We start from the raw sequence: 17,359 nt of genomic DNA, 5'->3' as shown, positions 1-17,359 counted from the left end.
ATAAAATCATACACAAAAATATGTTTTACAGCTCATAAGAAATAAAAAGCACAAATATAGATAAATAATATAATTATAGAATATCAACTCATCTATAAAATCATACACAAAAATATGTTTAACAGCTCATAAGAAATAAAAAGCACAAATGTAGATAAATAAGATAATTTATGTTTTGCATCAATATTTATAATATTTTAAACTTTTAAAAGGCTTCGAAATATAAAATTTGAACCTTTTAAAAATTTTCAATATTTATAATATTTTCAACTTTTAAAATTTAAAACCTATAATATTTAAAAACTTTTTAAAAGCTAAGAACTTTTAAAAGTTTCAATATTTATAATATTTAAACTTTTAAATTTTTTAAACATTATAATATTTTTTTGAAACTGTTTAAAGTTTTAATTTGATCAAATAAAAAACCAGATCAAACCAAATAAAACTTTTAAACTTGGACGCCTGATAAATCAAGCTTTCTTGATCATTCGTTGTTGGAAGCATATTAATCTTATTTATACTGGTTCTGAACCATTGCCTAAAAACTTTCTAGCCGATGTGAGATATTGTGCTTAGTTATTTGATTTCCATAAATTTAAAATTTTCCTTTTTCTAAAAAATTCTGTAAATTTAAAAAATGTTAATGAATGACATGTCAAATCATGATAGGTTGTTTAAAATAATTTTTAATATAGAAAATTCTGGAAATTGTATAAAATGTTAATAAGTGATATGTCAAATTTTTATTGGTTGTTTAAAATCCTATGTGGACGGTCTTAAGAGCTTATAGCTCATACTTTTTATTAGTATAGATTAATTATAAGTAATAAATATGCAATGAATGGATATTTAAAATAATATTTTTTTATGCAAAAAAATTGATTAGGTGGATGCTGATGTGGAAGAATGAGAAGTGAGCAAAGTTAACTTTATATATATAGATGTCTAAACAATTAAAAAAAAGGAAAAAAATACCTTTTAGTTAGATAACATGAAATAATATTTTTTTAAATAATTGTATATAACGCCGTCAAAAATAGTTTGAGCCAATCTTGTACGCTGTTGTCAAAAAAAAAGAAATTAACATCCAAAACCCACAACTATTAGGAATTAGTGGATATAAAGAGAATGATTAAATTTTCTGATCCTCAAAATTACTAAGGTGTAAGAAAATATATATTGGTTTGATATGTTGTTGATTTCTAGAAAACAATAATTTAGGCTAACTGGGTTCGTTTTGGTTTGTGGCTATTAGGAATTAGTGGATATGTAGCTTCCATCCCCTAGAGGTGTGAGGTTTGCTCCCACTGATGTAGAGCTTGTTGAAGATTTTCTGAGGCCTTTTGTAAACCTCCAGAACTTTCATCGCAACTTGGTCAAGGAGTTCCACATTTATCTCGACTATCCGGAAAGATTACCCCATGATTATGTGAGGTACTTCCCTGAACGGCACTATTGGTACTACGTGCGAAGGCATAGGTTGGGAAACAACCGACCAAATAGGTAGATTGTCCGGAAACCTCTGGCCAAATGGCATTATCAATCCACCATGAAGTTGATCAAAGGAGGGACTGACCTGATTGGTCATAAAGAGCTGCTTCAGCTTCTAACGCCGCATGGGATAAACATAAAGTAACAAAAGTTATTTTATTTTATTTTATTTACAACATCAATCTTTTAGGGACAAAAATATATCCTACAACATAAATCTATTAGGGACATAAGGAATAAAATATAATTTTGAAAGAATATATTAATAATTTTGTAAATGAAATATATTTTGTAGAAATAAATATATAAATATACTTAATTAGAGATAAGTAAAACTTTTTTTTCAAACATTAATCATTACAAATATTATTACAGTAGGTCAAACCCAGGACCAAGCAGAGCAGTAGCTAGTCAACCAAGGACCAATATTGTCAAGTTTTAAAAACGTTACGCAACTTATTTAAAACATGGAGATAATCCGTCAAAACGTCATCTAATCCACATACAATTTTACTATATGTTTTACCACTAAAAAATGTTCTTACATTCAAAAATATTTTATTGTTAAAGTTTGATCTTATCACCACATATAAAATGACTTTGTGAACAAATTAAACTAATTTTTGTTCATTTACTTTGAATTTGGCGTAGTTCCTTTTCACCACTAAGATTTGTTTGTGACAATTTGTATAACCACTAAAATATTTCTTTAATTTTTTTTACTCATAATATATTGTGGATAAAAAGAAAAAAATATCTACACGATTGCAATGAGTTTATGATCAACCCAATAAAATTTGAGAAATTCAAAGATAGTTAACTTGATATAATAAAGATTAAAATTAAAATTATAAGCACATGATATATGAGTCTTAGATAATTTAGAGATGTAAAATATAAACTAAAAAAACAATTTAAAAATACTAAAACATTAAAAAAAATTAAGAGAAAAATAAATATTGATTTTACATATCCTTAACTGAAGAAAAAAAGTTCAAAATAATATTAAAAATAAAATCTTCACGAATTTTTAATAAGAAATAAAATTTAACTAACTAATATAACATTTTTTCCGAACAAAAACTAACTAATTTAACTAAAATCTAAAAATATTACAACATAATTAAATTAAAATATTAAAAAGAAAAATTAACAAATATTGATAGTTAGTGGATTTCTTTTTTTACAATAGATTTAGAACTTTAACTTTTTTTTTAACGTTTTAGTAAATTTATAATTGACATATGTCAACATCTTATTGATACAAGTAACATATGTCACGAACTTGTTTCGTTTTTTGGTTTCACATTTTTTTAAGATTGGGATAAATATTTAAGTATTGTATTACAAATATGAAAGTTAGAAAAAAATAAATTTATTGAAATAAAAATATTGCAAGTGTGAAATCTTAAGAAGGGGAATTTGTATAATTAACATTGGTTAAGTGCATTAAGAAAAAGAAAAAAAACAGACAAATAAAAAAAAAACTACCGGTTCAATAAACCGTCGTCCAAGTTACCGGTTCAATCTAATATAACTGATGAACCGAGCCTGATTCGTTAAACCTTTATTTATTTAACATCAGAAGAAACCTCAAAATCCTCCAAATTGATCTCTCTCTGTTCGTTTCTTGAAAGCCCTAGAGAAAAAAATTGAAACGCAATGGAGGACGCAGATGGACTCAGCTTCGATTTCGAAGGTGGTCTTGATTCCGGACCTGTTCAGTCCTCCGCTTCAGTCCCGGTTGCTCCGCCTGAAAACTCTTCCTCCGCCGCTGTTCACGTAGCACCGAGCTACGATCACTCCGCCGCGACGGTTGCTGGAGCTGGGAGGGGAAGAAGTTTCCGGCAGACTGTTTGCAGACACTGGCTTAGAGGTCTGTGTATGAAAGGTGACGCCTGTGGATTTCTCCACCAGTTTGACAAAGCTCGTATGCCGATCTGCCGGTTTTTCCGGTTATACGGTGAATGTCGAGAGCAGGATTGTGTGTATAAGCATACCAATGAAGACATCAAAGAATGCAATATGTATGTCACTTTCACTACTTATTGATATTAGGGCTTTTAGTGATTGATGAACTTGGTGCTAAGAGGGATGTAACAATTGTTATGAAATCTCAGAGATTTTACACTATGCAATAATTGAGATTTTGTTGATTCTTTGTTTGGTTAGCTTTTTTACTTACAGATGGTGTTATATTTTGCAGGTACAAGTTGGGATTTTGTCCCAATGGTCCTGATTGTAGGTACAGGCATGCAAAGCTACCTGGACCTCCACCACCAGTTGAGGAAGTTCTTCAGAAGATACAACAATTGACATCATACAATTTTGGGCCAAATAGGTTCTATCAACCACGGAATGTTGCTCCACAGCTACAAGATAAACCTCAGGGGCAAGTTCCGACGCAAGGCCAGCCACAAGAATCAGGTAACTTGCTGCAGCAGCAGCAACAACAGCAACAACCTCAGCAATCACAACATCAGGTCAGCCAGACACAGATACCACCAAATCCTGCTGACCAAACAAACAGATCATCTCATCCTTTGCCTCAGGGGGTAAATAGGTTTGTTCAGAGTCCCAAGGTTTTTAATTGGGTTATGTAAATTATGTTTCTGTATATCTATCAAGACGGTTGTTATTGGCCAATTATTGAACTATGGTTTCTTATAAGAGATTTGATCACTTTTTACATGTAACTGGTTACTTGCAAGTTCAGAATTTTCTAACTTTATATATATATATATATATATATATATATATATAATACATATTGAACTACCCTTGATTTTAGGATACTTTTTCTTTGATAGTTAGGTAAATTTCAGCTATTACATGTTACCCCAGTTTTTAACAAAACAAAAAAATCGACACATATTTAGCTTGTGGGCTGGCTTTTCACTCTGATTAATCTTTAAGGATTATTAGTCTCCTCTTTCCATCAGGTCACCTTCTTCATTGAGCTAATTTTGGAGATAGGGCTTTGCAAATGGTGGTATACATGAACTGGTTTCTGCTAATATTGTATTTTATAGTTGATTATAGATTTGTGTCATAAAGAAGCATAAAATTCATTTTGTTACTGTAAAATTGCTATATTATAGCACCAGTTTGGTGTTTATTTAGTCTTCTGCTCACTGCCTAATCGCAAGTGGTTTTGAGGACCTTCTGAGACCCTAAAAGTCGTGTTTTCTCTTAACAGTTTATAATGTTTATGATGTGAGCAGTTTTGATACTGTTAAAGAGGTTCCAATTGTTTTGGTTTGTCTTTTGTCCTGTATTATGACATTTTATTATTGCTGCTTGCTTGTGTCATATAGTTAGTATTCTTTTCAACATAGATGTTCAGTTTTCTAGTTTCATGAGTGTGGTACTTATGACCTTTTGGTTGTCTCTAATTAGTATACGACTTATATCTCTGTTACCTACAGTCTCAGTTATTAACCTTTTTTAACATCTTGATAACTATTGTGCTTGTATTTCTGTGAATTATATCATTTTGCGTTGTCAATGATAACCGGCCTAGGGGGTAGACTTTGTGTGTTCATATATCTGAAATTTCATATTGCTGCTCTTTTCTTTTCTAGTGCGTATAGAGATATGGCTAGATTGCTGATGATCTTGCCGCTCTTTAAGTTTTGATGATTACAATTTGTTATCTTATTGGTCTCCAAGGGTTGCTTTTTGGCTAAAACGTAAGCTTATTCAGATATTAGTAAGGAACCTTGTAGTTCGATGTACCTATATCTTCTGGAATCACATACAATGTGTATTATTATCTGAAGAAGGACAGAATTCTTCAAACGTTGTCTAGGATTTTGGCTTGATATTATAGTTTGATGTAATTGTTGTATGTTTGGTTTTATGTATCAGTAACTGTATATATCTATGTCTTATGCTATATTCTTACTCTTCATCGGTTATCCGTAATGTAATTTAGGATCTTGGTTTTTCAGGTATTTTGTAGTTAAAAGTTGCAATCGAGAAAATTTTGAATTATCTGTGCAACAAGGAGTATGGGCTACACAAAGGAGCAATGAAGCTAAACTTAATGAAGCTTTTGACTCTGTGGAAAATGTGATCTTGATATTTTCTGTCAACCGGACCCGGCATTTCCAGGTAGTTTAGTGGATTAAGCATTAGCTACCATAATGCTTATTATGTTGGTAAATAAATTTCTCTATTCATCTGTACCAATGCTTGCCTTTCTGTAGTTTTCTTCTCCATATGATTATATCTGGTAGGCAGCGTTATGATTCCAAATAACTTTGTTTTCATCATAGGGCTGTGCTAAGATGACATCAAGAATTGGTGGTTACATTGGTGGAGGAAATTGGAAACATGAACATGGAACTGCACAGTATGGCAGGAACTTTTCAGTTAAATGGTTAAAGGTATACTGTCTGACTAAGCTTTCCCTTTAATCAATAGTCCATTCGCTAAGTTCTGGATTTATTTTAAATCTATATGGTCTTGCGCCTCTGGTGCTATATTCTAAACAGTAATTCTCAGTCTTAATGTCACTATACCTTTTTACCCTACCAACCTCAACACACAGCATCCCATTTTTTTTTATGTCTCTTGTATCGACTCTGGAATGTTAATAAATGAGCTCTGGCTGATGTTACTGAGAAGTAAAGAGAATGCTTTCATAATTCATGCAGTCACATGACTTTTATGACTGATTGTAATTCTTACCATTGTAGTTGTGCGAACTATCCTTCCACAAAACTCGGAATTTGAAGAATCCTTACAATGAAAACTTACCTGTGAAGGTACGTGGAACTTCTCACTATGTTTTTGATACGCTTCTCTAGCTGATCCTCTATTTGGAATGACTAATACACTCCGCAAAGACCTAACGAGTTACTCGTTATTGACCTTAACTTGCACGGTTACTCATATATTTTGCTAGACATTACAAGTTACTACTGATACAATGATTGCTTAACTAATGCTCGTTGTGTAATGTTTAAGTTTTTGTAAGTATTTGCATGTAAGCTAGTCACTTTCATCTTCTTACTCTTTTGGTACAATGACCGTAGATAAGCAGAGACTGCCAGGAGTTAGAGCCTTCCGTTGGAGAACAGCTGGCTTCTTTGCTTTATCTTGAACCAGATAGCGAGCTTATGGTATATGCTCTCTCCCACTCTCTCTCTTTCTTATTTTACTTCGTTCTTTCATGATTCTTATGCGTATAAAATATAACACAGTGAAGAACCGAGCTCCATATGCTCTTTTATTGATGACTTAGGTTCCTTCTAGAATTTTTCTTTTCATTCTAGTACTTCATCTTGGATTATTAATTTTCATTTTTCCATGAATCCTAGGCAATCTCCATAGCTGCAGAAGCCAAACGAGAAGAGGAGAAAGCAAAGGGTGTGAATCCAGAGAGCAGAGCGGTGAATCCAGACATTGTGCCGTTTGAAGATAACGAAGAAGAGGAAGAGGAAGAAGATGAAAGTGAGGAGGAAGAAGAGAGCATGGCTGGCGGTCCTCAAGGCAGAGGAAGAGGAAGAGGAATGATGTGGCCTCCTCAAATGCCTCTAGGACGCGGAATCAGACCTATGCCCGGAATGGGAGGTTTCCCTCTCGGGGTAATGGGCCCTGCCGATGCATTTCCCTATGGGCCTGGTGGCTATAACGGTATGCCAGATCCGTTTGGTATGGGTCCAAGACCCTTTGGATCGTATGGACCGAGGTTTGGTGGTGATTTTAGAGGACCAGTCCCCGGAATGATGTTTCCTGGTAGGCCACCGCAACAGTTTCCACATGGCGGTTATGGTATGATGGGAGGCGCAGGACGTGGCCCGCATATGGGAGGAATGGGAAACGCTCCTCGAGGAGGCCGACCGATGTATTATCCACCAGCAACATCATCAGCACGTCCTGGCCTAACCAACCGGAAAACACCTGAGAGAAGCGAGGAGAGAGGAGTGGGGACGGATCAACAAAATCAGGATGCATCACATGACATGGAGCAGTTCGAGGTTGGAAACAGTTTAAGAAACGAAGAGAGTGAAAGTGAAGAAGAAGACGAAGCTCCAAGACGATCAAGACATGGAGAAGGAAAGAAGCGTCGGTGAGAGCGACTTACACAAGCTATATAATTCACCTTTCTCTCTCCCCTCTATTTTTCATTCAAACATATTAGTATTAAACTAGTGGCATATTGTTCGTATTTTAAAGATATTTTGTACTATCAGACGACAAGAGTTGGGTAATACAACTCTCACGCATCTTTAGTATTACTCTTTAAGGTTTATATGCCATTAGACTTGGGAAAAAGAACAGAAGACCAAATAGTCTTCAACTGTACATAAACAAGTCACATCAACTATTTAGTTTTGCCTAGTCTTTGATCTTTCGACTGATATTGTAAAAAAATCAAAAGTGAAATCATAAACAACAATATTAGACCGTAAACGAAGCCCAAATGAAATTTAAACCGCCAAGAGATGAGTCAATTCGACATCACATTTGACTATCTAATATTCGCATCGGGTGAAAATAATCCACGTAATCTTTGAAGATTATCATGAAGAAGAAAAAAAAAGGAATTGAACCCTCAAAACAAACAAACGGGTGGGATATAAACCCTAGTTTTGTTTTTTCTCTCTCTTAAAGTTGTATTAAGCCCTAGTATCATACAACATGAAAACAACAATGAAAGGTTTGCTCCCTATATCTTAAGTATAAACTCAAAAAAAAAAAAAAAACTCCCTTTTGACATATCTCCTCTGCTCAGAACTTCCTTTGCCTAGTCGAATCTACAGTTTGTTCCGGAGGCGCCATGAAACAACTTATTGAGAACCAGGACGATGAGAAAGACAGAAGCCCAATTAAGGTAGATCCCATCCCTCTTGACCTAGAGGAGGCTATACTCAGTAGATTGCCTGCCAAGTCTCTTATGAAGTTTCTATGCGTGTCAAAGACGTGGTCTTCCATCATCCGAAACCAAAGGTTCGTCAATTCTTACTACGCGATGTCCTCCACGATCCGATCATCGCGGTTTATAATCGCTTTCTGCTGCGGTTCACAAGCCAAGTTTGATGACTGGCGTTTGTTCGTCTTCTCGTCTTCCTACGAAGATGAGAAATCTTCTTCTTTGGCAACCACTCTCCATATGACAATACCTTCAGTGTCTAGCGCCTCCGGCTGTCTTTCTGTCCATGGCTTAATCGGTTGTACTATTGGTGGTCCGTTCATTGTCTGTAACCCCAGCACCAACAAATACACTATCCTACCATGTGCCGGGCCACGCACATTCTTGGGATACGATCCTGTTGGAGATCAATTCAAAGCATTGACCATGGTGTCTTATCCTCCTCCTCCTCATCCTCACGATTTTCTAGTGTACGAGGTTTTAACACTTGGAGGAGGAGAATCTTCATGGACATGCAATACGTTCACCAGCCCGCCTCATTTCACTGTTACCAACTCAATATGTATCAATGGTTTTGTGTATTATGCTGCTTGGACCCCAACCCGAACTACAAATCCGGTGATTGTGTGTTTTTATGTTAGATATGAGAGGCTGAGCTTTATCAAAGCGCCAATGGCTGTAGTTTGCTGGGAGGGTGAATCTATTCTCATAGAATACAGAGGCAAGTTAGCTTCAATTGCAAGACACCCTCATGCTGATTTCCGTAGTTTTGATTTATGGATACTAGAAGATGCGACGACGCATGATTGGTCCCAGCAAACATTTGAGCTTCCTTTCTCTTTGGGGATGGGTAGGAATATCACTTCCCCGGGCACGAACAAAGCTGGTGAAATCATTTTTGCCCCAAAACGCCTCTCATATGATGCTCAACCATACTACATTTTTTACTACAATGTTGATAGAAAAGACATGAGAAGAGTTAGGCTACTAGGAATTGCTGACGATGAAGAGTTTAGGCGCCGTTACAGGATCGCAGGGCAATGTTACGTCTCCATCTCACCCGAACACGTCGAAACTATTGCCTCTCTATGATCTGTTTTATGTACCTTTTCTTCAAGGATCTTGATTTAAGAGCTTGCATGACAAACTCTATGGTTTTTTTTTCTTCTTATAATCAATATTTTAAGCGTCGCTTTTCAACACCAAGGCAAGCTAGTTCGTCGTCTTAATTTGTAGGAGTCATGATTTGCATTAGACATGTGACTGTTTAGCGTTGCTTATATTTTTAACAGGCGTTCTTTTCTAGTCTTATTTCTGGTGATTTTAGTATTGAAACACAACTCTATTACTTGCTGGCGAGCAATGACCTAGTAGTAGTGATCCTGTGTTTGGAAAGAAGACCCCCAAAATAAAAATAAAGAAAAAGACTCCTTTGCGATTCTCTGTTGCATTTTCAGGTTTCTCCTCTGTTTCACTCAGAGGTTCACCATATCTCCTCTAGTTTCTCCTTTGAGCTCTCTTTTGTATTCTCTAATAAAACAGAAGCACATCACTCTCTCTTGTACTAAGAACTTCTTCTCTTTATTTACTTCTTATAAATCCTTAAGTGTTAATGAAAATTATAACAGGCAGAATCTTAATAAAACACACAGTTACATAAGAACTTCTTTGAATTTTTAATACAGAGAGAATACAAATACAACTTGCATCAAATAGAGAGCCTTTTTTAAGCTGACCTAGCTAGGGAACCATCAGGTTTTTAAACATATATAAGTTGATATTAATGATTTAGAACTGAAGCGAGATGGAATTACGATGGATTCCCTGCAAAAGTTTTGTAAGCTATTCATTACATTACATAAAAGCTAGATTTGATTCGTACAACGTCTATAAGTATTTAAAGCACGTGAATACATAGCACAAATTGGCCCTTCATCATCATCTCTCATTGTCTCTTTCTCTTCCTCTCCTCTTATACTCTTTACCACACCGATGATCTCTCTCATCTCTTCACGGCTTCTTCTCACATGATGATAATTTCTAGATGACGCAGATATGCTCCAGTGTTTAAGCTTCTGTTCTGGTGGGTTTAAAGATGTTGTGCTCCTAGAATTAAACTGAAGATCCTCCACATGGTCAACAAAGACGCAAACTGCAGGAGACTGATGCCAAATATGGTATTCTCCAAGACATTGGATTTCCACACTAAGAAGATGGTTCCTTTCGAGATTAAGGTAGAAAACATAAAAAGGTTTATATGCTTTATCATTCGCCAAAACAATGTCACCTGCAGCAGTCACCCCAACAACAGAAACCTTAACAAGTTTATCGTCAAGCCTCAAGATGTAGAAGTAACTCGACCATTCCTGTTTCTCTAGATCCTCTTGAACCCACATACGTAATCTGAGGAAAAATCCCTGGTTGAGATAGCTCCATCTAATCAAACCTAATTTACCCTTATAATTTATCAATCTAGTACACAAATCGTCATATTTGCCGCCGCCTCTTAGAGTTAGAAACTTAAACTTCTCAGACCTAACATCGAAGCAACCTAAAAGATGCAATCGATTCTCATAGTCGTAAGCTACGTAATACAAAATTCTATTGATGCATACCCCTCCATTCCTATCAACCGTGTTGAAGGGACATTCGATCTCCCTCCATCTCTCTTTTTCAGTTCCTAATGTTAGAATATAGTGGGCCTTTTTATGGTCAACCCTATTGTACTTCATGGACAATACCTTGAATTGCCCCCCAATTGGATCAAACCCTATAAGGCCACCCCAGTCTTTCACATCCTCAGGTCCTAATCTCAATCGAGGCAAGATCGAAAACTGTCCTGTGATAGGGTTACATATGACACCTTCCCCATACTCATCCATACGTGAATCCTTCGAACTTGGGAAATAGAGCAAACCAGAGGCATTACACAGAGCGAGGCTATGGTCTAAGAAGGAGCACTCGATATGAAAATCGGCTGCTACTACAAGAGACGAAGACTTCCCATAATGATTCTGAGGCTGAGGCGCCGAGAAGAAGCTCCACTCATGGTGTTGTCGGACCCCAATTAAGAGACGTGGACGAGCCGAGGATCTGGTAAAAAATAACTTGGTGAAATATGGCTTGTGAAGCATGGATCCCCATTGCTTCGACACGCAGCGAAACCTCCCGATTGAGGTTATAGGCAATCTGGAGAGTATCTCAAGAATTAAATCATTAGGGATGGAATCTGAGTTTTCTTCTCTATTATTCATGATCCTTGTATTTGCTTTATCGAATTCGGACGGAGAAATCGCCAAATCGCAGAGACTCTGGATTTATATATATATATATGGAAACATGTAGTCAGCGCTAAGAAGCTAACCTAAAGCCCAAGAAACATGGGCTTTAACCATCTAAGTAATATATTTACGTTGGAGTGGACACTGTTGTTTCTTTCACCTCAAGCAATATATTTCGTTGTTACCAAATCAGTATGCATCAATGGTTTCGTGTATTATGGATTATGGTGATTGGTCCCCAACCCGATCGACATATCCGGTGATTGTGTATTTTGATGTCAGATTTGAGAAGATAAGTTTTATCAAAGCGCCTATGGCTGTTGTTTGCTGGGAGGGTGAATCTATATTCTAATAGAATACAAAGGTAAGCTAGCTTCCATTGCAAGGTACCCTTATATATGCGGTTGATTTCCGCAGTTTTGATTTATGGATACTAGAGGAGTTAGGCTACTAGGAATTGCTGACGATTGATAGTAAATAAGCTAGCTTCCATTTACTACTACAATGTTGATAGAAAAGACATGAGAAGAGTTAGGCTACTAGGAATTGCTGACGATTTGGCAAAACTCATGTACACGAGAATTATTATTGATCCTGTGTTCCGATTTTGTTACGATCCAACTTGGATTAGTGGGCCTAAATGGGACATTATCATGATGTTATAGTCTAAGCCCAATTTGGCTCAGCTCCAAGTGTGCTTCCGTCCATGGCTTTATCGGTTGTACTGACGGCGGTCCATTCATTGTCTGTAACCCTAGCATGGGGAAAGTCACTTACTTACCATTACACATACTTGGGATACGATCCTGTTGATGATCAGTTCAAAGCATTGACTAAGATGTCTATTCCTTACCAGCAACACGATTTTCTAGAGCACGAGGTTTTAACACTTGGACGAGGTGACTCTTCTTCATGGAGACCCACGCTCAGGTTACCTCCCCGGCCCGCCTTATCACACTGCAACTAAAGCAATATGCATCAATGGTTTCATGTATTTTGGTGCTTGGACGACCCCCACCCAAGATAAGAATCCGGTGATTGTGTGTTTTGACGTTAGATTTGAGAGGATTAGTTTTATCAAAGCGCCTGTGGCTGTTGTGTGTTGGGACGGTGAATCTACTCTCATAGAATACAAAGGTAAGTTAGCTTCCATTGCAAGACACCTGCTCTACCATCGTTTTAGCAGTTTTGATTTATGGATCCTAGAGGATGTGGATAAACATGATTGGTCCAAGCAAACATTTAGGCTTCCCTTCTCTTTGGAGTTGGGTAGAAGGATGATTTCCCCGGGAATCAACAAAGTTGGTGAGTTCATTTTCGCCCCAGTAAGTCTGCGGTGCAATGGTCAACCATACTACATTTTCTACTACAATGTAGATAGAAATGACATCAGAAAAGTTATGCTCAAAGGACTTGCAAACGATGAAGAGTTTATGTGCAGATATGGAATTGGAGAGCAATGTTGTGTCCACATCTCACCCGAACACGTTGAAAGTATTTCCTCTTTATAATTATAATAATGAGTTTTATTTTTATCTTCTTGGTGGATCTATATGTAATTAGAGCTTGACAAACTCTAGTTTTTTCCTTTTCTTTTAATTAATATCTAAGCGTTGGCTTTTTAAAACCAAGCAAACGAGTTTGTTATGTTAAGACTGATGGTTTGCATTTGCTGACATGTTTGGTTTTGTTTTCTTGTCGATGTCTTTTCATGTTGCTGACCATATATATATGTAAACAAAGTAACAAGGTCTCTTTGATACCCTCTTACGATCAACATCCTTGGCACATTCTCCACCAGCAAATCCATATATTCCATGTAGAATACGCCGGGTGGTTCAACGGAGGTGGTGGGAGACTAACAGAGGTCCAGAACCACCGCGGCCATCCTCTAGTAACTAAGTATGGTCGAGTTCAGTTTCAGCATTGTGTATAGAAACTTCTCCACTTGTTGCTCATTCACCACCATCGGTTTTCCATTTTTTCTAGCGTATTGCTCTTATTTCTATTTTTTCTAGTGTTTTGTTTTGTTTTCTATTTTTTCTTTTTAGTATAGAAATATCATAATATTCGTCTGGCTCCCCAAAGTGATTATAGTTCAGTGATTATTGAATACAGCTGCCTACCTACTTGCTGTGTATTAGTGTATGGTAGTATATGCACAAGATTTCATTGAACTGTATGTTGCATATAATAGAGAAGCTTCTCGATGTTGTTTGCTATGTAGATTAAGCGATTGCGGAAAACCTAATCTCAACTATCATTGTCTTAATAAATAGTTGGTCTAAAAGGAAATGGCGAGAAACACGAAAGAGAACAATCAGGTGAAGGTGGTCTTGCATTTCATTATGCAGCATAATTTATGCTACTCTATTAATTACAACAATTATATTACATTTTAAGCTTGCAGATTCCCCCTTCAAAGCTTATTTCCAAGGTTATTTTAATACTGAGAATCTATGTATATTCTCTGTCTAAGAGGTTCATTACATTACCTGTTACTTTTATGCCAGCTTGTCGTCCTCTCGGCTATAATCTCTTGATCTTGCAGGAAGAGGTCTGTCTGAAAGATCTATGTTTCTCCATTGCTCGGAGTAAATTACATTCGATAAAACAACTAGGATTCATATCGTTGACTCGTGGCTAATTGATCAGCAGCATTGTTTGCTGTCCAAAGAAATTCAATGGCATCAAATCTTTGATATATTGAAGATTGAAATTAAAATACAAATATAAAATCTGAAAACGGGAACTTTGTATAATCATTTTTGGTTTCACATTTTTTTAAGATTGTGATAAATATTTGAAGTATTGTGTTACAAATCTGAAAGTTAGAAATCTTTTTTTAATAAAAAAAATTGAGATAAATACTACAAATGTGAAATCTAAAAAAGGGGAATTTGTAGAATATTTTTTTTTTGATTTTTTTTATAATAGATTGGGATAAATATTTATGGTATTTATATATAGAGAAATTTATCAAATATACCACATTTGAAGTTTAATATATATATATATATATATATATATATATCACAAACAAAAAAACTATAAACACTTACAAAATAAACAGGCCTTTTCCATGAAACAATAAATATCCTAAGTATGTGTGTATGTTGAAAATTAGATTCCGTCAGTTTATAAAATACTAGTTGGTGACCCGCGCCATGGGCGGGATTTTATTTTTTGGTTTATATTTTGTGTTAGTTAATTTTCTTTTCTTGGTTTGCTGTGTTGTTATTATAAAATGTTGATTTTTAGTTTTTGGTGTTTTGTTGTTTATGTTGCAATTTAGGTCCATGGAGCAATTTGATCCATTGTGGTACACCTTATCCAAAAAGTTATAAAGTTCTATTCGATGCAATCAGTTATTTATATTCTACACTTCATTTGAAATTTTATAGTTGTTATGTTAACCATGTTGTTTAGTGTGGTTAACTTTTCTCTATAATAACGTCACAGGTGAAAAGTTTAAAGGTGAGAGAATCAAAAGCAACACAGGCGATAAATTTCTAGCTCAAGTCCAATGTTATTATTGTCATAGAAGTCCCCTGTTTTATAAATCTCACTAACGCTCAGTTTAAAAAACTAAAAACAAACATTGCGACAAACCAAAAGAGAAGAAAATGAAAATGCAGAGTGCTTGGAACGTTTTCAAGGGCTCAGGTGCTCATTGCCTCTCCATCTTTTGATGATTCCTTCTGCAAATTCCCACCAATACAAGATTTGGTTATCATCATAACAATCCCACAATCTACTTTTATCTTCTTATAATCATATGATCAAACCATTTGGATTAATTAGGTTTGAGCTCCACAAAAGAAACGTATGGAGTTCCCATGGTCGTCGCAATGTTTTTTTTGGTCAGATTTGGAAGTAGAGAATTGCGTTAGTGAGATGGTAACTTATATAGGGATGTCTGAAATAATTAAATAAGAAGGAATCGAAACGAAATCATACCGTTCAGAATCCACGCCGTTACAATTACGATTAGAATCATTGAGAACTCTTACAAAGCTGAAGATGGAGAAGTGTAGCGATTGGAATAGCACTTAATGCATTAAAAGGTGAGATGAAAAAACACCATGAAAATAAAGATCAAACGGTAGAGAAGAGGAAAGGGAATCGAGCCATCATATGATACGGCGGAGAAGTCTAGACTTCGTCAATGATTTTACTAGGGTAGAAGAACATAAACTATCTTTTAACTCTTCCAGAGTCTCTTGGGCCCATAATATGTTTTATTTTTGTAATGTTATGTACTTTTCATTTGAAAATATAATCACAAAATACAGGTCAAAAATATAATGGTTTATGTACTCTCAAATTTTTGAAGCCCATTAGTATATGATTAATTGAAAACTGCTTAGTGGGTAAGTGTTTAAGAATAAACCCAAAAATTAAATAAAGAACTGCTGATGTAACAACACCAGAAATTGGGAAAGGTAACTTTATATATATATATATATATATATCCATTGCACAATGGTTTAAGTAAAATTTATTTTGCAAGTGTTCATTATGCAACTTATATTTATTTGATATCGTTATGCGATTATTATGAAGTAGGAAAGAGACTTTGAATCACTTTTACGATGCCATGCCTTCTTTATTGGTTACATTCATTTAGGTACATATTCTGTTCATTTATTCATGATGATGTATACTATGATCATTTTATTTTCATTTACTCGAATTTTTCTGAAAACCAAACCACGCAGCATACTCAATCTGGCTCCACCCGGTGGTCATGCTTATATTAGTCACAAAATCAATTGTGTCTCAGTTTGCCAAAAGAAAAAAAAAAAAAGAAAAAAATGATGCTATGTTACTAACAAAAGCATCTGACAATCAAACACCGTGTGAATCCCTATATGTATGTTCCACATGGATTCTTCTCAAAAATCCACTGAGCTGGACAAACAAAACAATAAATCATCATCACAACCCACAAGATCATAAACACAACGTGAGAATGTCTTTAAAGTTTGCAGAAAAAAATATATGGGCTGTCTATAGGCAACACCACTTGGACATGGTTTTTATTGGACACAGACCCGTTTTGAACCATTGTCCATTACGTCTTGCCCAAATTTCGCCCATAAAAAAAATTGTCCATTTGGACACGCCCAATGGTCGTTGGTCCGCCTATTTGACAGCTCTAACCATGGGCACTATATATTCCAGCCAGACTTTTCTTTAAAACCAAGAAACTCTTTCCTTTCTCAGCCTAAGTTTTAACACTGAAACAAAACGGAAGAAGACTGTTCACTTACTTGACTGAGTATCCACATCTATATCGGTTTTTTTTCCTCTTCCTGGCGGTATCAAGATGCCACTGTGTCGGTTCTTCAAGACTTCATATCTGTCTTTATAGGAGACCACAAAAGGATTTATTGAACCAACATCTGGACTCTCCAACAATGTTCCCATCTTCCTCAACAATCTAATGCATATTTGGCACTGGCAGTGGCACTGGAATCTGAGGTTGTCTCCCAACATGTCTTCCCACTGCCATTTGAGGTTGTCCAGCCATCTAAGGTTGTCCTGCGACACGTCTTGGCGGTTGCTGGTTTTCTCTATGATGTCCATGGGGAATTTGAACAACTATTGTTTTGTTATAAGTTTCATCATAAAACACATGAACAAGAGCTGTGTTTTGAAAACCAGGACCATGCAACCTGTATTCAAACATTCTCCAACC

General features: G+C 35.7%; 1 protein-coding gene, 1 long non-coding RNA gene and 2 pseudogenes across 3 annotated transcripts; 2 read left to right on the top strand and 2 right to left on the bottom strand.

Moving 5' to 3' along the window:
• Nucleotides 1-2,852: 2,852 nt before the first annotated feature.
• LOC104777072 (30-kDa cleavage and polyadenylation specificity factor 30) lies at nucleotides 2,853-7,739 on the top strand. Its single transcript, XM_087503781.1, has 7 exons — nucleotides 2,853-3,518; nucleotides 3,698-4,054; nucleotides 5,445-5,607; nucleotides 5,772-5,882; nucleotides 6,195-6,263; nucleotides 6,534-6,620; nucleotides 6,819-7,739. Exons 1-7 carry the CDS (start codon nucleotides 3,154-3,156, stop codon nucleotides 7,572-7,574), a joined length of 1,908 nt encoding a protein of 635 aa, XP_087359907.1. The 5' UTR covers nucleotides 2,853-3,153; the 3' UTR covers nucleotides 7,575-7,739.
• A 419-nt stretch (nucleotides 7,740-8,158) lies between these two features.
• On the top strand, nucleotides 8,159-9,505 carry LOC109130537 (F-box protein At1g30790 pseudogene; annotated as a pseudogene).
• Nucleotides 9,506-10,028: 523 nt separating this feature from the next.
• Nucleotides 10,029-11,638, bottom strand: LOC109130535 (putative F-box protein At5g42430 pseudogene; annotated as a pseudogene). Its single transcript, XR_015586962.1, has one exon. The product of XR_015586962.1 is annotated as a putative F-box protein At5g42430 pseudogene (transcript).
• Nucleotides 11,639-15,141: 3,503 nt separating this feature from the next.
• Nucleotides 15,142-15,876, bottom strand: LOC104777070 (uncharacterized). Its single transcript, XR_015592256.1, has 2 exons — nucleotides 15,444-15,876; nucleotides 15,142-15,356 (listed from the first exon to the last, which is right to left on the bottom strand). It is a non-coding gene; the product is annotated as an uncharacterized LOC104777070 (long non-coding RNA).
• Nucleotides 15,877-17,359: the final 1,483 nt, after the last annotated feature.

The sequence above is a fragment of the Camelina sativa genome, chromosome 3 (genome assembly GCF_030686135.1).
Source record: "Camelina sativa cultivar CO46 ecotype springtype chromosome 3, ASM3068613v1".
NCBI lineage: Eukaryota > Viridiplantae > Streptophyta > Magnoliopsida > Brassicales > Brassicaceae > Camelina > Camelina sativa.
The sequence above is the reverse complement of the archived record's forward strand: the minus strand, read 5'-3'. Positions and strand labels throughout refer to the sequence as shown.

What these genes read in the sequence shown, in the direction of transcription:
- LOC104777072 (XM_087503781.1), top strand. Translation starts at nt 3,154, where the DNA reads ATGGAGGACGCAGATGGACTCAGCTTCGATTTCGAAGGTGGTCTTGAT. An exon ending in TTGCCTCAGGGGGTAAATAG is followed by an intron (nt 4,055 to 5,444) that starts GTTTGTTCAGAG and finishes TTGGTTTTTCAG; the next exon opens with GTATTTTGTAGTTAAAAGTT. An exon ending in ACCGGACCCGGCATTTCCAG is followed by an intron (nt 5,608 to 5,771) that starts GTAGTTTAGTGG and finishes TTTTCATCATAG; the next exon opens with GGCTGTGCTAAGATGACATC.